Source organism: Sycon ciliatum, chromosome 1, assembly GCF_964019385.1.
Source record: "Sycon ciliatum chromosome 1, ocSycCili1.1, whole genome shotgun sequence".
NCBI classification, from domain to species: domain Eukaryota; kingdom Metazoa; phylum Porifera; class Calcarea; order Leucosolenida; family Sycettidae; genus Sycon; species Sycon ciliatum.
In genome coordinates, this window is record NC_088643.1 from 50,286,615 (window position 1) to 50,305,199 (window position 18,585).

Consider the following 18,585-nt stretch of genomic DNA (forward strand, 5'->3'; position numbering starts at 1 on the left):
TGTACCCTGCAGGCACGGTGACCAGGTGACTGGTGTACGCAGGAGCACGTGACCTCTTGTTCAACCATGTTCGATTGGGAATAAAGGAGGAGCGCTGCATCGCAGCCTTTTCGGACCAAAACCAGTCGACTCAGCGTCCAAAAGACTACAACATATGGGCCAATCGCGGTCATCCGTGCTTTTATAAGAACGAAATGGCGCTTTTAGTGACATTTTGCATACAAATCCCCATCTAGTAGGGCGCAGTCACCCAGTTTCGGTGGAAGTGCGCAAGTTCGATTGGGATTCAAGTAGGAAGGGAGCGTCTCAGCTTCCTCGGACCACGACCATTCGACTCAGCAATAGGAGAAATGCATGAGCAGATACATGCACATAAATACCATTCAAGGCCGTTTACCATCATGCAACCAGTTGCAAGCAATCAAGTGCATGATGGAAGGTGGATCTACTAGAACCAATGATACTAGCAATAGAAACACCCCATGAGTGAGATCACCGATGAGGCTAACACATCTGTCGGTAAATGAGAATGTAAACGAAAAATACGCATTCTCTCCATTGTTTTTGCACGGAAATCTGCCTAGATATCATCGACGGGCCTACCCAAAGCAAGAATAAAAATGGCAAAACCGTTACACGTCATATTATGGGGTGTGTAGTATGTAGTGTGTTCTCGGGGACTATGCTGAAAAGCTGCTGTTCGAATTTACAACAGTGCTAAACGTTGTCTGGGGAGTCACAGACTGAGACGTTGCCAGGTTCTCTGAATAGATGGGGGCTCGTTTGATACGTCTGGAGATGATTTGAAATATTGCCAAGCCGACCAGCATGACACAGCCGAGTGTCAAGAAGAAATAGTGCACTTCTCCTTGCTGGTTGCTCATGTAGAAAATGCTCCACTGGAATTTTTGAATTAGCCACAAAATTCCAACACTGACGCAGGATGACAGGCCGATAGATGCATAGACCAGACCCACGGCAATGCCTTTCATTCTGGTAGGCGACCGAGAGTATGCAAACTCCAAAGCTGAACATCAACCACACCGCAAGATCGAGTGTACAAACAAAATGAAAGTGCACCCGGGTAACATCTGCTGAGAATGATGTGTTGGCAGATTGCCTTTCCGAATGTGCATAATTTACTCACGACGTGGAGCAACACAATCACATGAGAAACAGCAGAAAGTGGATCATGGCCCAGTTATAATTATTATTATCTTAATTAAACTCGGATACTGAGCCATTAATAACATTTCGTGTAAAATCCGCACATTTTCTGACTGCTTATTATCTTGTTACAGTCGTGGATAATTGCTTCATATCTCATTCCCATGTGTTTTTCTTCTATACCATAACATATTTTTCTCCTTTTTCAGTCCCTTAGACTTGTGAAATATATTTATGGACTCAGATGGAGAGCCAAGGTTTAATTTATACAAAAGAGAAAGACCATGGGGAAATAGGTATAGCGTAACTTGTAGTTCCTCGGTCTTTCTCTTTTGTATAAATATAGTTATCATAGTCTATTTTACTACAACTTGACAGCACCTGACGCATCATTTTGAGCCATTGGCGAGATATTTTTTAAGCAATGACACACAAAAAGGAAAAGCTCACCTGACACTGTGATGAATGCCTCAGAGATTCCCGACAACGCGTACTGCGGGATCTGGTAGAATATTTTGAGACTTGAAACAGTCAGGGTGATATTGGGATTGTCGTGGTCGGACACCACCGCCGAGTTCCACCTGCCATCCTGCCTTCTCTCCGCCTCGAGAACAGTGGCTGCTGCAATTGCCAGGACTGCAATCACCATGCCGACCGTGATGCGTTGGAAGTGACTCGGGGGCGTGCCCCTGCAGTACGATTGCCAGCGAGGGTAGACAACATAGCTAGCCAGTGGAATGCCGAAGAGGACACCGAGGCCATTGAAGACCGTAAAGAAAGAAGCCGGAATGTAGAAGGAGCTGTGATTTGCAGTTGCTCTCGGTATCGGTAGGGTCATGAGATTTCCCTGAGATACAAAGGATGTCATGGTCTGAGCACACAGGAAACACAGCACATACTTATTTGCCCACATAGTTCAAGTACCTTCTAGCAACACTTCGGAAGGGGAAACGCTATTTCATTGGTTGGAACAAGAGAGTTCTAACCTTGGATTTTGTTCATGGATTCTTGTGGCCAGTTTCTACGGATTCTTGTGGCCAGTTTCTACGGATTCTTGTGGCCAGTTTGTACTTTAATATTGACTCCTCATGGTGTACAGTACTGTCAGTCGCCGAAGAACGGGGGGAGGGGGGGGGGTGTCAGCCTCCTAGCCTAGACCGTTCTTACTTTCATGTATTACAGTCTACTCGCAGTTCAGTCACTGTGTATACCAGGGAGTAGTAAAATACAGGGAGGTGACACGAGCATGTACGGCCGGTTTGACGATTGCCTCAGCACCGTTTTCACCCGGCGGGTGAGATTGGGGTACTATGGGTACCGAAGTGTGTAGACACGCGCGCGGATCAGGATTCTCTTGATCAGGGAGTAGTAAAATACCTACCGCCAAAGAGACTCCTACTGCAGCCCGTAGAAACTCAGCGCTGAGAATTTCCCACAATTGTCTGCCTTCACAAAGTTTGGTAGTCGACCAAACTACCACTATGTCAGGATAGAAGTCCAGCAAGAGTGGTATCACTTTGGGAGATATCCCTGCGTGCCGTAGATTTTTCCTGTGTCGATACAAGCTGTTTACGACGACGTAGCCCGCATTTCAATCCTTGACAAACTTAGGAACATTTCATTCCGAAAAGTGAACTCCCGAATCTCTAGCATACCATAATATGAAATGCTCATCATCACAAAGAAGGTAGAGAAGTACTGGTTGATCACAACTGAGGAGAAATTAGTGCCGATCGTGTGGTGTCCTAGAGATTTTTTCGACTTCGAAATCGGTGCACTCGTTTTCATCTCCAATCGTACACGTATTGTTCTCAAGGAAATCACCTTCGTTCTATTGCTCCATGCCGTCGATCGGGACAAATTTCGGAAGGGTGGTACCTTTCCATATGACGATGACACAGATGTATCACAAGAGCAAAACAAATGCTGTTCCATGAGATGGATAGACCTTTTCACGGAATTAGTTCTTCGACAAATACTCGAGATTGATTCAGCAGATCATCTTTTTTGCGAAAGAAAAAAAACAAGCGCGAGGCACCCATCAAAAATCACGATTAGTGGCGTGTCACCTCCCTGTATTTTACTACTCCCTGGTGTATACTCTGGTAGGCCGTGCTTGGTAAGTTTCTAGCCTGGCCGTTCTTCAGCGCCCGACAGTACCGTAGTTAGCAAACCATATTTGATAGAGTACAAGAAACGCCTTTTTTTTAGTTTTTACCGATATCTGGCCATTTATGGCATATTTTGGAGTATGATACACAGCTTGGGTTTGAGAAAGTTATTTAAAAATAATGGGCTGCGCAATGCTTGACTCGGCTAGCTGCAGACTTCCAATTACATATGGGTTATGTCGGCCCGGTCAGAGGTGGCGAATCTGACACTATGTTTGGTGCATTGCCCTGCTTTGCATATCATTGGCCACTGGACAACCCCGGAAATAAATACTGGGAACCACAGGCAACGTGACATACCTGTGAAACTGTGATCTGGCTAAACATCAGCACAGACAACACGGCCAGCACGGAGAGAAAGTTGTGTGCCTTGGCCACTGTATTGTAGGCCATAGACCCTCCTCTGGTCTCCTCGGCATGTCTCACCCAATGTGCCAGAGATCCATCGGTGTCCTTCCAATACTTCTTACTGTTTGGATCAGTCTCCAGGCTGATAATGACCATACCCGTTTTCCGGTGTCTCCATCGACTTCTTACTGCTTCCTTCGTCACTTGCCATATGTCGGCAAACGGATTAGCTCGCGATGGCTCCTCGGCAAGAATTTTCTTGTTGAGCAGCAGCAGGACTAGGATGCTTAGGAAGATGAGCACAGGTGGAAGAATGTAGCCGTACACATGGTATTTCACCTGCACCTGTAGCATTCCGCAAAACACTCCGAGCGTCGAACCCAAGTTGATGCACCAGTAACAGCGGGGAAAATAGACCTTGGCTTTTTGTTCACTTTCTTTCCTCAGGGAATGCTGACTAACGCCGAGAGGGATCTGAGTTCCGGCAGTTCCAGCCACCCCAAGACCGAACAAAATCAAGCCAGTCGTCACCAGGCCCTGGAACAGGTCACGGTGTACATCATCGCGCGGAACCTCAAACTCCTCCACCATGGCTGCAAGTAGCAGTAAGGAAGCAGTAAATTGCAGTAGAAGCGATACCAATAGCACTCTAAAGTGACCAAACAATGTATCAGCCAGTAATCCTGAAAATACCGCACCCAGCATGGTAAGTCGCGTGCAAGCCAGTGCAGCAATTGTGGCACTCGTAGAGCTCCATCCCAAGAAGCCATGAAACTCCAGATACTGCACTAAATTTACGGCCAGTCCAACGTTTCCGGCTCTCTCCAGCAGCGTCACAAACAGCATCACGTATGAGGGATGCCACAGGCGACCTCTTCCAGCTGCGGTCCTTCTCGCACTCCGACCCGTCAATGGTTGTCTCTCGTCGTCATACATCGTTGAATGGAGCCTTTATAATACTCAGAATAGACAACATTGAACTGATCGCATTCTCTTGTGAAATGTGATTGCTACCGCTTGTCGGCCATATGTACAAGAGAAATGTTCCACTTTGTACTCGTACTGGGAAGAAGTGAACTAATAATAATTTAAAATGTGGCTCAGACCGAAAGAACTTGCGGACTACAAGGTAGCGAAGACTGGAATTAGAAGTGTTCCGAAGGAGACCGAGCAACTAACGTTACTTCACTGCCCATTCACTGCCGACCTTGAAGTTAGTGGAAGTCACTCATGCAGCTCAGTGCACGGTACATGTCCGGAATCATTCATTTTCATTATTTTCGATACCAAAGAAACTTCGCACAGGAGAAGCCTGCCGAAACTACTGCTCCAATGTAGATGTTCAGTACAGTCATGCAGTGATCTTCGGATCTCTCGTTGCCGTTGTGCAGTTGTGGCCAAAGAAATAACTCAACCCATGTGCGGAAAGCAGCGCCAAGGCTCATGCTGCCCTTGCGGCCCTCGGTCTCGGATCAGTTTTGGGAAACGCGGCGCTATGTAGATCTACATGATTGTGCATGATTGTAGAAACATTATGCATACAGGTATTTGAAGCGGGGAAGCCCCCATAACCCGCCAAATCTAGCATACATGGAGCTCTAGTAGAATCCGTTTCTGTCGCTGCATTCATGACTGACTAATGTCAATATGCAATGTCATAACAACATTGTAGTAGATCTACATCATGTCTACATCAACTCTTTTGACATAACAACATGACATACCAACAGCACTGCAGTTCAAAGTACGCGAGACAAGACTCAAGAGACCAAGTCTTGGGTTGTACTTGTACTTGTAGGTCTACCTGGTCTACCCAAGCGGTGCTGGACGATTTCCAGGACTTCATGACTCATGTCCCAGCCTGCGCCAAGACAATGAATGAGGCATGACCAAGATCATGATGATGACCCCACGTACGTAGTCGTTGTCTATGAAATATTGGAGCGTCGCTGCCTCATGATCACAACAAGCTCCCTGGCCTCAGGGGTAACATTTTCTGTTGCGTCTGAAATTTTGGTTATGACGGTTGAGCTTCATGTTCATGATCATGATGAGTGCAGACTGCCAGTACTGCCAGTAGGCAGTAGCCTACTGCAACATTTTCTTAGAATTATGGTGTAGGTTCATTAGAAGTACATTGTAATGTAATCATGGTAATGCAGCAGATCTAACTCAGCGTTGTAATGTGAACTATGTCGCCAGCGTTTTCACCGGAGAACAGCGGGTAACGTGGGTCGGAAATTCTCGTCTCCGCTAGCTGCTCGAAGTCGCAGGGCGCAGAATCTACGCGCGGCCAGGGAGTCGCTTCTCAGTGCATGCAGCAATGAATAACGAAGGTGATGAGAGGCAGTCGCTGATCTTTGTTGCTGCAACTGCAAGTGCAAGGCAAAGCCAAAGAACATCAACAACGGGGAGTGCCCGACTGTGCTCTAAATGGCACTCGTCCTACATTATTTTGCTGGTATCTTTGTTGGAAAGAGTCGGCAAGGTCGGACTTGCGGTGAATTTGGTGCAGTATCTGAAATTTCACGGCTTCTTGGGATGGAGCTCCGCCAGTGCCACAATTGCCGCCTTGCTCTGCACGAAGTTTACCATGCTGGGTGCCGTTATTACAGGACTTTTGGCTGATACGCTTTTTGGGCATTTTAGAGTGTTGTTGGCATCACTCCTGCTACAGTTTGCTGGTTCACTGCTGCTATTGACAGCCACACTTGATGAATTTGAAGTGAAAAGTGACGATGAACACCGTGAGCTCTTCCAGGGTTTGGTAACGTCCGGTCTTGTCATGTTTGGTCTAGGTCTTGCAGGATCGGCGGGAACCGAGATCCCTCTGGGCGTCAGCCAGCACGATCTCAAAAAAGAAGGCGAACAGAAGGCCAAGGTTTTCTTTCCGCGCTACTACTGGTGCATCAACGTCGGTTCGTTCTTCGGCACATTGTGTGGAGTTCTACAAGTGCAGGTACGATACCATCTGTATGGCTACATTCTACCTCCAGTGTTCTACCTTCTTAGTATTGCAGTTCTGCTAGCCATGAACAAAGCGATACTTACAGAGAAGCCGTCACGGGCAAACCCTTTTTCGGACATATGGAGTGTCGCTAAGGAAGCTATCCGAGTACGGTGGATCCAGGACAAGGTCGAGACAGCCAAGCTGATCCGGGAGAATCAGAAGCCAAACAGAAAGTATTGGAAGGACTCTGGCGGGTCCCTTGCCAACTGGGTGAGACATGCTGAAGAGACGTGCGGTGGCGGCATGAAGTACAACACGGTGGCCAAGGCACACAACTTCCTCTCGGTAGTAGCTGTACTATCCATCATGGTCTTCTGTCAGATCACCTTGACTCAGGTAACTCATACATTTTTCTAATTGTCCGCAAACTCCAACGCAGCCACTACACATTAAGCAAACTCCACTTTCATTACTCTGATGACGGGCCAGGCCCGAAAATTTGGTGTAATTTTAATCTTAATTTTAATTTTAATCGCAGTGAAGAGACCGTTTTTGGAGTTGATAAAGTGAAGTTTGCTAAATTACTCATACATGTATGAAAATAATAAGACTATACAGCGGTATCATGAAACACCCTGAATGTGATTTTTAAGCCGTCTTCACTGCATGCAGTATTGTCGGCTTTAGCCCCTGTACTGGCATCAGTCTCAGAGGATGTTTTATTTGTCAATCGGGATTCTGGATCAGATTCACTGGAACAGAACTGCAGTTCCGGTTCCCGATGAAACAGAACAATGCTAGAAATAGGACAATGATCACTTCGCTGTGGTTTTCAGTGATTTTGACACTTGCTCCGGCTGCACCAGCTACGGGCTCAGAATGTTCAAAGACCTAATGCAGACCAATCAAATACCTGTATTCTTGACCAATCCTGTTCCACATCAGACCAATCAATCACCAGAATTCTGACCTGATTGGTCATCTTCCAGATCAGACCAATCAACTTGCTTCCACATTTGAGGGTTGTCACCATTGATCCTTCTGCATGCCATAATGCGAAATGAAGGGCTGCTGTTTGTTTGATCCGATTTTACTTTGCAAGAGACAGACTGTCCCCCTTGTCTAGCCATGTGGACAGGCTCTTCATTAAATTATTTAGAGGTAAAATGATATAACCCTGATAGGCATATTCCTAGCACAGAGGTAACATAATTATGTAGTCGTGGAAATATTAGCAACACCTCACTAAAATAGCACCAAATTATTGTGTTGTATATAACTGCTCCTTTGCATACTTCCACTTCATATTGTAACCTAATGATGGCAATTTGCCGAAATATCGAGAAAAAAAATGATTATGTGAAATGAGTTGTGACTTTTACAGTGTCCAGGGAAAGAGCATGTGTGACAGTGCTCACCACTTCTCTCTGAGATAACCCTGATTTCTCAGATAAACTGGTGTGTATTCGTATTGAGCTGATAGCACTGGTTTTTATTGTGTACATGTACATGTACATGTATTTGTTCATGACTGTGTTGCTTCTGGTGCAGACATTAACATCATTCGTGTCCCAGGGCAATCTCATGACATTGCCAATTCCAAGGGTGTCGATGAACCGCACTTCCTTCTACATCCCAGCTTCATTCTTCAACGTCTTCAATAACATCGGCATCCTGTTGGGTATTCCCCTTGTGATCTACGTCATCTACCCACGCTGGCAGTCGTTTTCCCAGGGTGCTCCACCAAGTCATCTGAAACGCATCACTGCCGGGATGGTGATCGCCATTCTGGCTATTGTAGCCGCCACGGTACTGGAAGTTATGAGGCGACAAAATGGAAGGTGGAACTCTGTGACGGTGGCAGACCACACGGATCCCAGCATCACCCTGACTGTTTCCAGCCTCTCCATTTTCTACCAGATCCCGCAGTACTCGTTGTCAGGAATTTCCGAGGTCTTTATCATCGTATCTGGTAAGTTCAGGAATATCTTGCTTGAATTGCTCCTGTATGCCGAGTCCTGTCCGCTCCGGAAAGGTGCTAGTAGACTACTACATGTGCATGTAGTAGCATTACTACTGTTTTATAACTACGTATAGATGTCGGGACGTAGCACCCGCTACGACTGGTACGACCATAGCCGTACCACTTTTCGAAAAGTGTGGTCCGTCCGAAACGTGCAAAACCGTAATAAAAAAATCAGGATCCATCGATGCGTATATGCGCATCAGACTTTGACCTTTTTCTAGACTCGTACTCGTAGATCTGCCATGCATCTGCAGTCGTACTGAGTACTGTACTCGACTCGACTGCACACTGAGCCAGAAGTGTGCCAGAAGTTCCCAGAACGCAGGATTTTGTGTCTTTTTTACAAATTTTTCCCGGGGGATATTCCCCGGACCCCCTCCACCACGGCCTTCGGTCGCGCCGACCTTTGGTCGTACCACTGCCAAAACCTCTCCTATGCCCCTGAGATAGCCATGCAAACCAAGACCGAAGTACACTAGTTACTTTGCAGCGAAGGTTGCCTTTCAAAAATGTAAAATGCCTTAGTAATCAATGTTTGCTCAGAGACAAGAATGCAATTATGAAAGTATACTCGTGAAAACTCTTAAAATGTTGACAAAGAGCCTGAAGTGTGTTTTTCTCCTTAGTATTATTGCAATCAATGTGTTAGTACATTTACTATTTCTTGCAATGATGCATGATCAGTGAAGGGCAGTCAGTTTTTGGTGCATTTATAGCTGTAAAAAGATCTCAAAGGTCAACAGCTTGGCTCTGTGCAGTGTAACAAATCACAGTTTGATGTTATTGATGGTGATTTGTTCTGCTGCTGTCCTTCAATGCATTGCATATTTTTAACGTACTTTCCCAGCAATGCATGCTTGACCATTCCTGAATCAGTGGATCAATCGATGACATTACAACATGGTTAATTGTTCCTGCCTGCCGTGAAGCAAAAATATTTTCAAACTATCAAAGTAAAGAAAAAGGACCAAGAAACTACAAGTTACGCTATAATGTCCACTAACACCACCAGTTACTGAACAATCAGCTCATGCTCATGCTCACCTTCCCCTCCTCATGTTATTTCTATAACTTAGAACCTTCCAAGTTGGAAGGCTGTTGGAGTGCGCATCCAAGATGTGCTAGAGCTGTTAGCCAGTTAGTTGTAGAACGGCAGTACCGTCGGTCAGTGTCGTGCAATGTTATCGCATGAGCTGATTGTTTAGTAACTGGTGGTGTTAGTGAACAGTATAGCGTAACGTGTAGTTTCTTGGTCCTTTTTCTTTACTATAAATTAAATTTATCCTTGCCTCTCCATCCGAGTCCAAACTATCAAAGTATTAATTTTACTCTGCATGGAGTACTGAGAGTTCCTGGAAAGAAGTCGGTGACATCTGCCAGATCCTCTTACTAGAAGAGAAAAATGTGCTCAAAAATTGAACATTTCGACAAATGAATGCTCCTGCCATGACTTCTACTGGGAACACTTCAATAAGCCGAGGAGTCACCGGGAGAAAACCCCATTTGTAGTAGTAGTAGTAGTAGTAGTATTTATTTTGTTAGGGAAATCCCTACAGACGTTGCCGTCTTTTTACAGGGAACCCTAAGTGCTCTTTGCAGAGCGAAATGAAAGCGGATGGTTGATCAGCTTGGCGACACAACATAGGCAGAAAATTCCACCGATCAGCGCCAAGGAAAGAAACAGAGAACATGCCATATCTAGTTTTAGCAGCAGGCAAGGAAATAGGCGAGAAGGACTGTCCTCTAGTGCATTTGAAGAGCTGGAATGCGAAACCCGCTAAACCCATTTCATCACTTTTTCGAATATTAAATGGCCAGAAAAAGGATTCATTTTAGATGCAGTTTGTATCTAAATCCATATTTGGGTTCCAGTTTTGAAATGGCTGTAATCAGATTTAGAATGTGAAAAATTGCCTGCTGGTGCCCTTGACCTTTTGATAACACCGAGCTGAAATCGGATTTTCTCAAATTTGGCGTTTATCGGGTTTTATAATTACATTTAAGTAGGTACTCGTATGGTGAGCCAGGGAAAATAAATTGAAAACATTGAAAACGGTGGGGCACAAGTTATGGGTTAGAGTCCACCACCTAAACCAGATTTTGAACAGTCAGACGTGCACAAGGTGGCACCAGACTGACAAGGAGTACTGAGACATTCCACGGCAAGGAAGTGAACTTGAGCACTGCTCGATAGCGCTAGCCAACGGCCTTCCAACTTGGAAGGGTCATGGATATTAGTGATAATTCCAAAGAGGGGAAGGTAAGCGCCATCAAGCCAAACACAAGCTACATTCCCAGGCACACTGGAATGTTGGCTTGGTACGATAAAATTGAGCCTCTCAAGTTGGGTGGTTGTTGCCTTGCGTTGTCGAATTGTGGCTAGACCGTGTTGTCCGATGATCTTACCGTCCCGTTATCGTACCAAGCCAGCATTCCATTGTGTCTGGGAACGTAGCTTGAGTTTGGCTTGATGGCGCTTATCTTCCCCTCTTCAGAATTATCACTAATACAGTACCCAAGATCCTTCCTTTTCGGAATGCTGCTGGTTAGCGCAATCGAGCAGTGCTCAAGCTTACTTCCTTGCTGTGGAATGTCTCAGCACTCCTTGTCAGTCTGGTGCCACCTTGCGCACGTCTGACTGTTCAAAATCTGGTTTAGTTGGTGGACTCTAACGCATAATTTGTGCTCCACCGTTTTCAATATTTCCAAGTAACTTGTATGTCAGGTCTTCATTTGTAATGTCCTGTTTTGTTCTTTTGCCTGCATTGTCCCCAGCTTTGGAATTTGCCTACTCGCGTGCACCTACACGAATGAAGGGCATCGCCGTGGGACTAGTGTACGCATCTACTGGACTCTCATCCGTTGTGAGTGTAGGTACTTTGTTGCTGATTCAAAAATTCGATGATACCATCTTCTACAGGAGCAATCAACAAGGGGAGGTGCACTACTTCTTCCTAACGCTTGCCTGCATCATGGTACTTGGCCTGGTCATGTTTCACATTATTGGCAGACATGTCAAGCCAGTGCCCATCTTCTCCGAGCCTTTTGAAAGCAGTGCCCGGCATCAAACTTCGTATGGCAGCGCAATAAACAGTTATTCAGCATAGCAATCTCAGGCATGCTACAGAGAAGTATGCATTGGACCGATTTACGTATCTTCAAGTATTTGCCATGTGCTTCTATTCTCGTAGCTTCAGTGTGATTTATTTGTGATAATTATATTGTCACCTTCAAACAACTGGGACGTACTCTATTCGATGCAGAGTACAACAGTAAGTTATATAGTAGCTTATAAGGAGCTAGGTGTTGCAAATCGATCATGTCACCTCATGTGGCTGGTGGGCATTCTGGTTCCTACTCGAATTAATCCCCTGCTTCAAGGATTCACCTGGTGTTAGCTATGTTGGGCTCACTGTCTACATGCCATGTCCACCTGCTACGCAAATGCAGGTACTTGAGAAAGGTGCACAGCAGCTCTGCTCGAGCAGCCAGTTTGAAATCCATATGGAATAATAGAATTGTGTCTTTCCCTCAAATCAGTGAAGAATTGTGCTAATTGTTTATTTACTTGAAGTACTTATTTCTAGGTTCATTGACTACTCCTAAAGATTGCTTCTCTCTTCTCTTGCCCGAACAATTTCTGTCGTAAAGCGGCAGACTCAGCATTCTTACACGCAATTAGTAGCAATGATCCTATTCCTGTTGCTACAATACAATGCAGTGCTTTACAATTCTACTCTTCAACACATACAACATGTACTCATGACAGGGTAACAGCATGCCAGGTACAGCATACCAGGTACAGCATACCAGGTACAGCATGCCAGAATTTATAGCAACGACTCTTCTTCTGCCATTCAACATCATTCTGTTATTTAAAATACAATTCATATTGGATTTTCATTGAAATTACAACCAACTGTCTCCTGTACACAATTGGCAGTACATGTGCTTGAGGTTCATTTCAGCCCTGCCACCCTGGATAACCATCACTCAACCATGGATAACCATCACCCAACCCTGGATAACCATCACCCAACCCTGGATAACCATCACCCAACCCTGGATAACCATCACTCAACCATGGATATGCAGGTGCCGATCCAAACATGCTTCGCCAAGTGATTTTGTTGGTACTGTATTTCTTCCCTCGGAACTCTTCATGATCCTGATCCTGCCTTTTAAAACAGTTACAAGTATTAGTTGGCAACTGTGGGAAAGCAGAACAGTTGATACTTGAAGTATTAATGCATCGAAGCTTAGAACTTGCTTGGAAAAAGGCAGTTACTTGCTCACCGTAGCTGTAACATTGAACCCAGCACAATGTGCACTAAAACCTAGATTAGAAATGATGAGAGCTGGGGTTTTTCTCCATTTCGAGCCTCCCGTTCATCATGGTTGTTCGGATCCTGTAACAATGACGTGTATGGCTTGCACTTTGCAGCTTGTCCTGGTTACAATCGTCTATCTAATCCCGCCCACTGACTGACTGACTGACTCAGTAGGTTGGTTGGGTTTATTTGCCGCACGGACCGAACATAGTATTGACTGTGGATGCACATAATACGTACGGACTAGTATTGTAGGCTACCCTCGGTACGAAAGGGGGACTGGATATTTCCCCGCTACCCTATAACTAACTAACTGTTACTTGTGCTGATGTAGGCAGTCACCATGGTCACGAGTCCAAGGTGCTACATCATGTAACCAGAGAGTCGTGACTCGTGAGAGCCCAGGCTAGCTGCAGGCTTTTCATGACTCCCTGGTTACAACATGCCAGTGGCCAGCATGCGGGTGATCAACGAAAACCGCTTCCCTCACACAGCCGCAGAGTACCGTAGTAGTAGTACAGTGTAGTAGTAGATCAAGATGCTCCGGCAGTCCTGCCTTCAGACTTCAGGGTGGGACCGCGAATGAATGGATGTTTGCTGCTGAAACATTTTGTTGCCTGCCCTCGGCACTAACTTTGCTACAGGGCACTGTAAGACTTTCCCGAGCATGTTGATTTACCGGAGTAGAAAGGTAGAACGTCCAGGGGTGCTGTGCTGAAGCGAGAAATAATTCCATTGGCTTTACGGAGTGTGGAAATAGTCCTACGGTTCCAAACTGGTACGAACCCCCTTGAGAGATTCGGGCGGATGAATGACGAACTCAGCGCGGTTCGGCAGTGATTTCCACCAAAGAACCTGTGGCCCTGTGATACTGTATTGTGTGCCGTCTTCAGGCAACAACGTTACGTGCTACCCCGTGACTCGACAGTACAAGGTAGGTCTACGCTCCTAGCAACCAGCACTATGAAAGAACTTTGAAGCATTCCATCATTTCGTCAGGCTCCATCAGCGATCTTCGTTCATCGGACGTGTCCAAACGAACTACACGTCTCGGCTTTGTCTGTTTGTTGATCAGTGGTTTAGACAAGAGCGGACAGAAACCCGCAGAGACACGAGTCGACGCGCAGGAATAAAAGGAAGTTGGGAGTTGACTTTAGTGTACTGTGTGTAGTATTTGGAGAAATTCGAAGTCACGCGTTAGTCGGAGTCAGAAGTCGGCATTCAACCGAGACATTAGGCTCTCCATCGTCCTGTAACGATGAGTGTCGAGATCCGTGAGACACAGCCCTTGACGGGTCGAGCCGGCCGATTCACAGCGATAACGAGTAGATCTACGAACGAAGAGGGGACCAGCAATCGTAGTCGTGGCGGAGCGTGGCACCCATCTTACACGATCTTGGCCGTTGCCCTGCTGGAGCGAATCGGCAGAGCTGGCATAATTATCAATCTCGTCCAGTACCTGGAATACCATAGCTTTCTTGAATGGAGCACCGCGGACACCACCATTGCAGCACTACTGTGCACCAAGCTGTCATTCATGGGAGCTGTTTTCTCGGGCTTACTGGCGGACACACTGTTTGGACACTACCGTGTGCTACTGGCCTCGCTGGTACTGCAGTTTGTCGGTTCGCTGCTTCTGCTGGCGGCCACTGTGGAGGAGTTTGAATCGCAGCGCGATGACGTGCACCAAGGGTCTTTTGAAGGCCTGGTGACATCTGGATTAGTCCTGTTCGGGCTCGGTGTAGCGGGGTGTAGTGGCACCGAGATTCCGCTAGGCGTCAGCCAGCACGCCCTGCGAGGCGAGACCGAGCAGAAGGCAAAGTCGTTCTTCCCGCGCTACTACTGGTTCCAGAACGTTGGCGCAGTGCTGGGCGTGTCCGTCATTGGAACCGTCCAAGTGCAGGCCAAGCACAACCTACACGTATACGGGTATGTGCTACCGCCAGTGTTCTTCTTTCTCAGCATTGTGACTTTCCTCGTGCTCAATCGAGGCATACTGACGGAGACACCTTCCCGTGCTCATCCATTCACCGACACGTGGCGAACAATGAAGGAAGCTGTTCGAGTCCGATGGCGCCGGAGAGGAAGAGTGACACTAGGCAGCGTTGCTCACGCCGCCAACCGGCAGTACTGGAAGAACACAAAGGGATCACTTGCCAACTGGGTACGCTACGCCGAGGAGAGCCATGGCGGGTGCATTCTGTACAACACGGTCGCCAGAGTGCACAACTTTCTCTCTGTTATTGCCATCCTGGCAGCTATGGTGTTTTGTGAAGTAACTATAGCACAGGTGAGTCGTGAGACAAGTACAGTAGCAAGGAAACCAGCAGTGCACAGTTGTCTAGTACACAGCAGTGCCTACGAAGGGCTATATGCATTGGGAAAACAAGCGCGCGCGTGTTAATAAGTGGAACCATGCATTGTACAGTGGCGCTTTCAATACCATCTGCTCTTCTCAAAGTGATAAGGCCTTAACAGTTGATGAAGCAGCTCAGTGTTACGTCATCAGTGCCTTTCTATTCCATGCATCACTTGATGTAAACTACTATAGTCAGGGCTAAAGAAGTCTGATCCACCTAGCATAGAGAGGCAGGAGGTGTGTGTGTGTGGGGGGGGGGGGAGTACTCTGCGTCGCGACATCTAATACTTGAGAACACGCTTGTTATTTTAGCAGTGCAATTCACTGGGCCATCCCTATGCTGTTGTCTACTTGTTGGGGGGGGGGGGGGTCTTTGGTGCCAAACTACAGTACACTGCACTTTACTGTGAAGCAGCAGCATACCAAAGCAAGCACTGACATGTTCAATTTTGTAATCTATTCAGTGACTTCGCATGCAAATACGCCAGTTCACACAATCGAGAAGACATTTTCTTTCACCTATCAAACTTTTTCTTTCGTTTTCATTTTTTTCTTGATTGTGTGGACTTGCGTCTTTGCATGCGAAGAATTTTGGTCAAGATATCCAGTTTGTGCTTGTCTATTTGTCTTCTTTTTACTGAATGCTGTTCAGACCTACACATCCTTTGTCTCCCAAGGAAACGTTATGTCCCTGCCCATTCCAAGGGACTCTGAAAGCCGCAGCTCCTTCTACATCCCTGCTTCGTTCTTCGCCAGCTTCAACAACGTGGGAGTCCTCCTGGGAATTCCCCTCGTCGTCTTCATCGTCTACCCGTGCTGGCAGCGCTTCTCCGGTGGCACCCCACCGAGTCACCTGAAGCGCATCACGGTGGGCATGGTGATCGCCATTCTGGCAATTGCGGCCGCTGCTGTTCTCGAAGTGGAGAGGAGAAGCGAGGGCAGGTGGAACTCTACAGTAGTGGTAGACCATGACAATCCCGGCAACCCCAGTACCATCTTGACTGTGTCCAGTGTCTCCATATCCTACCAGATACCGCAGTACACCTTGTCGGGAATCTCCGAAGTCTTCATTATTATCTCAGGTAGGCGTGTGTACGTCCTATGTTTTCATATGACTTTATCTCATAGCATAGAAATACTGTTCCAGTTAGAACCAGCCATGATAGGAATAATGATGATAGAGAATCTGAGGCGTTACTGCTTGTGCATGTTACAGAAAGAAAGAATTGGTCAGAGAGGTGAACACACTAGTGGGGATGCAAAGCGCATAGGCTAAGCAAGCAACGTTATACGCTCAATTGACTACCATATTTCCCCTAATATAAGTCGCACCTTTTTATACAAAAATTCAAGGGTGAGAAAGGGGGTGCGACTTACAATCGAGCATGACTTACTACTGAAGTGATCATATCGAAACAATATTGCTGAAACCTGAAAAATGGGGGTGCAACTTATAATTGACTGCGACTTATAATCGGGGAAATACGCGAGCAAGGTAATTTCTTTCATGCTCACTGTGTGCGCCAAAAATACTCCTTGCAGTAATGCATTATAAGGTTTGGCAAATAACGTCCTATAACTAGTTACTTCAGGTACATAGGAAAGTTGGCGACAGATGCCTGGCCACACTTCAGTTTCGTGCCAATCAGCAGATAGAGCCATGTACCTTGGACAGCTAGCATCCACACATGATGCAAATTCAAATCTTTAAAAAAAATTAGAAAACCCCATCAACCTAACTGTGTGGTCTGTGAAGGCATATACACACATACTTCAGTAGATCAATGAGCTGGACTGGGGAAAGTCTAGCACTGTCAGTCTCAAGTTCATCGGACCGCCTGAGGCCGGACGCTTTTTTAATGTAGCAGGCGGCTGGAAAGGAATTTGTCTGCTCGGCAGACATGGTTGGGCTGTGTTAAATGTGATGGACTGGCTATGCAGTTCAAAGTCCGTGAAGCTCCATGGCCACCACGGCAATCCACATGCAAGTACTGTATCACTAATGGCACTTCACGCCGTGCAGCAGCTGACCAATGAGGTTATCCGCCAAAATGGGTGCCTGTTGTTTCTCATGTGTTTGTGACAGCTCTGGAGTTTGCGTATTCGCGGTCACCGACTGGTATGAAGGGGATATCGGTTGGTCTCGTGTATGGCTTGGCAGGCCTGACATCCATTGTCAATGTCGGCGTGCTGCAGCTGATTCAGGCGCACGATAAAACATTGTTCTACGTGAATGGCACCCAAGGAAAGGTACATTTCTATTTCATTGCCCTCGGCTGTATTATGGTGGTCGGTTTGGCAATCTTCCAAGTGGCCGCCAGCCGCTTCAAGACAGCACCCATCTATGCTTCAACTTCCACCGAAAAAAAGTCCTACAATGCAACGTATAGTGCGGCGGTGCGGAGTTTTGCAGCATAACAAAAAATAGTCGTAAAATACCGGTATTATACGACTCCCTGGCATGACATACTTACTAATGGGAGTACTGTAAAAGCCATTCTTCTAACGAGGCGCATACATAACGATTTCCCAAAATTGACTAGTTAACGTGTACCAAAGGTAACGATTGTCACTCATTCTGAACGCTCAATGGGACAGTATATGTATCGATTTCTGTATAACGATTTCTATTTTAACGACAGATTTCTCTTCGTTAACTCGTTAGAGTTAGCACTTTGTTATATATATATAAATATGTATATACATGTATATGGCTTTTACAGTAATGCATAACACTGCTTTAGAACACTGCGCATCACTGAATCCATTCGGCCAACAATATTTTCAAACTCAATACTCGCCTACTTCGAAGTAGTTAGTAAAATAATATTTTACTATGTAACAGTAATTATTCTACTACAGTACATTGTGATTTCCTTGAATGTAAAAATAAGGTTGAGAAGCATCGCTGTGAGGTAGCGGAGTGACTGCAAAGTTTATGCCAAGCAATCAAATATCACAAGTAATTCTTCCCATTTTTTTCTTCGATATTATTCTGCTTCTTTTTCTGCCCTATACAATTATACATAGCGTCACTCTGCTTTGAATGCACTACATGAATACTCTTAAAGCAGTCTAACTACAATTTGAAGAAGTTCGCCGTTACGCTACAGAGGTGTGTTGGAGCTAGGTGTCGAATGCCTCATTACTAGTACTCTGTCAGTTTTGTGCCCAGTTGTTGCACTTTCTGGCTGTATAGTGGTTACAGTGTTGCACAGTTACCGTACTCGCGC

At 46.0% G+C, this 18,585-nt stretch overlaps 3 protein-coding genes across 3 annotated transcripts; 2 read left to right on the top strand and 1 right to left on the bottom strand.

The window, feature by feature from the left end:
• Nucleotides 1-342: 342 nt before the first annotated feature.
• On the bottom strand, nt 343-5,095 carry LOC135830888 (solute carrier family 15 member 4-like). Its single transcript, XM_065343103.1, has 3 exons — nt 3,639-5,095; nt 1,618-2,038; nt 343-1,027 (listed from the first exon to the last, which is right to left on the bottom strand). The coding sequence occupies exons 1-3, from the start codon at nt 4,620-4,622 to the stop codon at nt 681-683; spliced, it is 1,752 nt and encodes a 583-aa protein (XP_065199175.1). The 5' UTR covers nt 4,623-5,095; the 3' UTR covers nt 343-680.
• Nucleotides 5,096-5,632: 537 nt separating this feature from the next.
• On the top strand, nt 5,633-12,976 carry LOC135830889 (solute carrier family 15 member 4-like). Its single transcript, XM_065343104.1, has 3 exons — nt 5,633-7,032; nt 8,188-8,608; nt 11,438-12,976. The coding sequence occupies exons 1-3, from the start codon at nt 6,010-6,012 to the stop codon at nt 11,767-11,769; spliced, it is 1,776 nt and encodes a 591-aa protein (XP_065199176.1). The 5' UTR covers nt 5,633-6,009; the 3' UTR covers nt 11,770-12,976.
• A 545-nt stretch (nt 12,977-13,521) lies between these two features.
• Nucleotides 13,522-18,464, top strand: LOC135830890 (solute carrier family 15 member 4-like). The gene is made up of 3 exons (XM_065343106.1): nt 13,522-15,283; nt 16,005-16,434; nt 17,439-18,464. The coding sequence occupies exons 1-3, from the start codon at nt 14,252-14,254 to the stop codon at nt 17,768-17,770; spliced, it is 1,794 nt and encodes a 597-aa protein (XP_065199178.1). The 5' UTR covers nt 13,522-14,251; the 3' UTR covers nt 17,771-18,464.
• The last annotated feature ends 121 nt before the right edge of the window (nt 18,465-18,585 follow it).

Bases quoted from the DNA above. Each gene is read 5' to 3' on its own strand.
- LOC135830888 (XM_065343103.1), bottom strand. From the start codon at position 4,622: ATGTATGACGACGAGAGACAACCATTGACGGGTCGGAGTGCGAGAAGG. The intron at 2,039-3,638 runs GTATGTCACGTT...CTGTGTGCTCAG, and splicing joins GCCAGATCACAGTTTCACAG to ACCATGACATCCTTTGTATC. The intron at 1,028-1,617 runs GTGAGCTTTTCC...GTTGATGTTCAG, and splicing joins GGCATTCATCACAGTGTCAG to CTTTGGAGTTTGCATACTCT.
- LOC135830889 (XM_065343104.1), top strand. From the start codon at position 6,010: ATGAATAACGAAGGTGATGAGAGGCAGTCGCTGATCTTTGTTGCTGCA. The intron at 7,033-8,187 runs GTAACTCATACA...CTTCTGGTGCAG, and splicing joins GTCAGATCACCTTGACTCAG to ACATTAACATCATTCGTGTC. The intron at 8,609-11,437 runs GTAAGTTCAGGA...CATTGTCCCCAG, and splicing joins GGTCTTTATCATCGTATCTG to CTTTGGAATTTGCCTACTCG.
- LOC135830890 (XM_065343106.1), top strand. From the start codon at position 14,252: ATGAGTGTCGAGATCCGTGAGACACAGCCCTTGACGGGTCGAGCCGGC. The intron at 15,284-16,004 runs GTGAGTCGTGAG...AATGCTGTTCAG, and splicing joins GTGAAGTAACTATAGCACAG to ACCTACACATCCTTTGTCTC. The intron at 16,435-17,438 runs GTAGGCGTGTGT...TGTTTGTGACAG, and splicing joins AGTCTTCATTATTATCTCAG to CTCTGGAGTTTGCGTATTCG.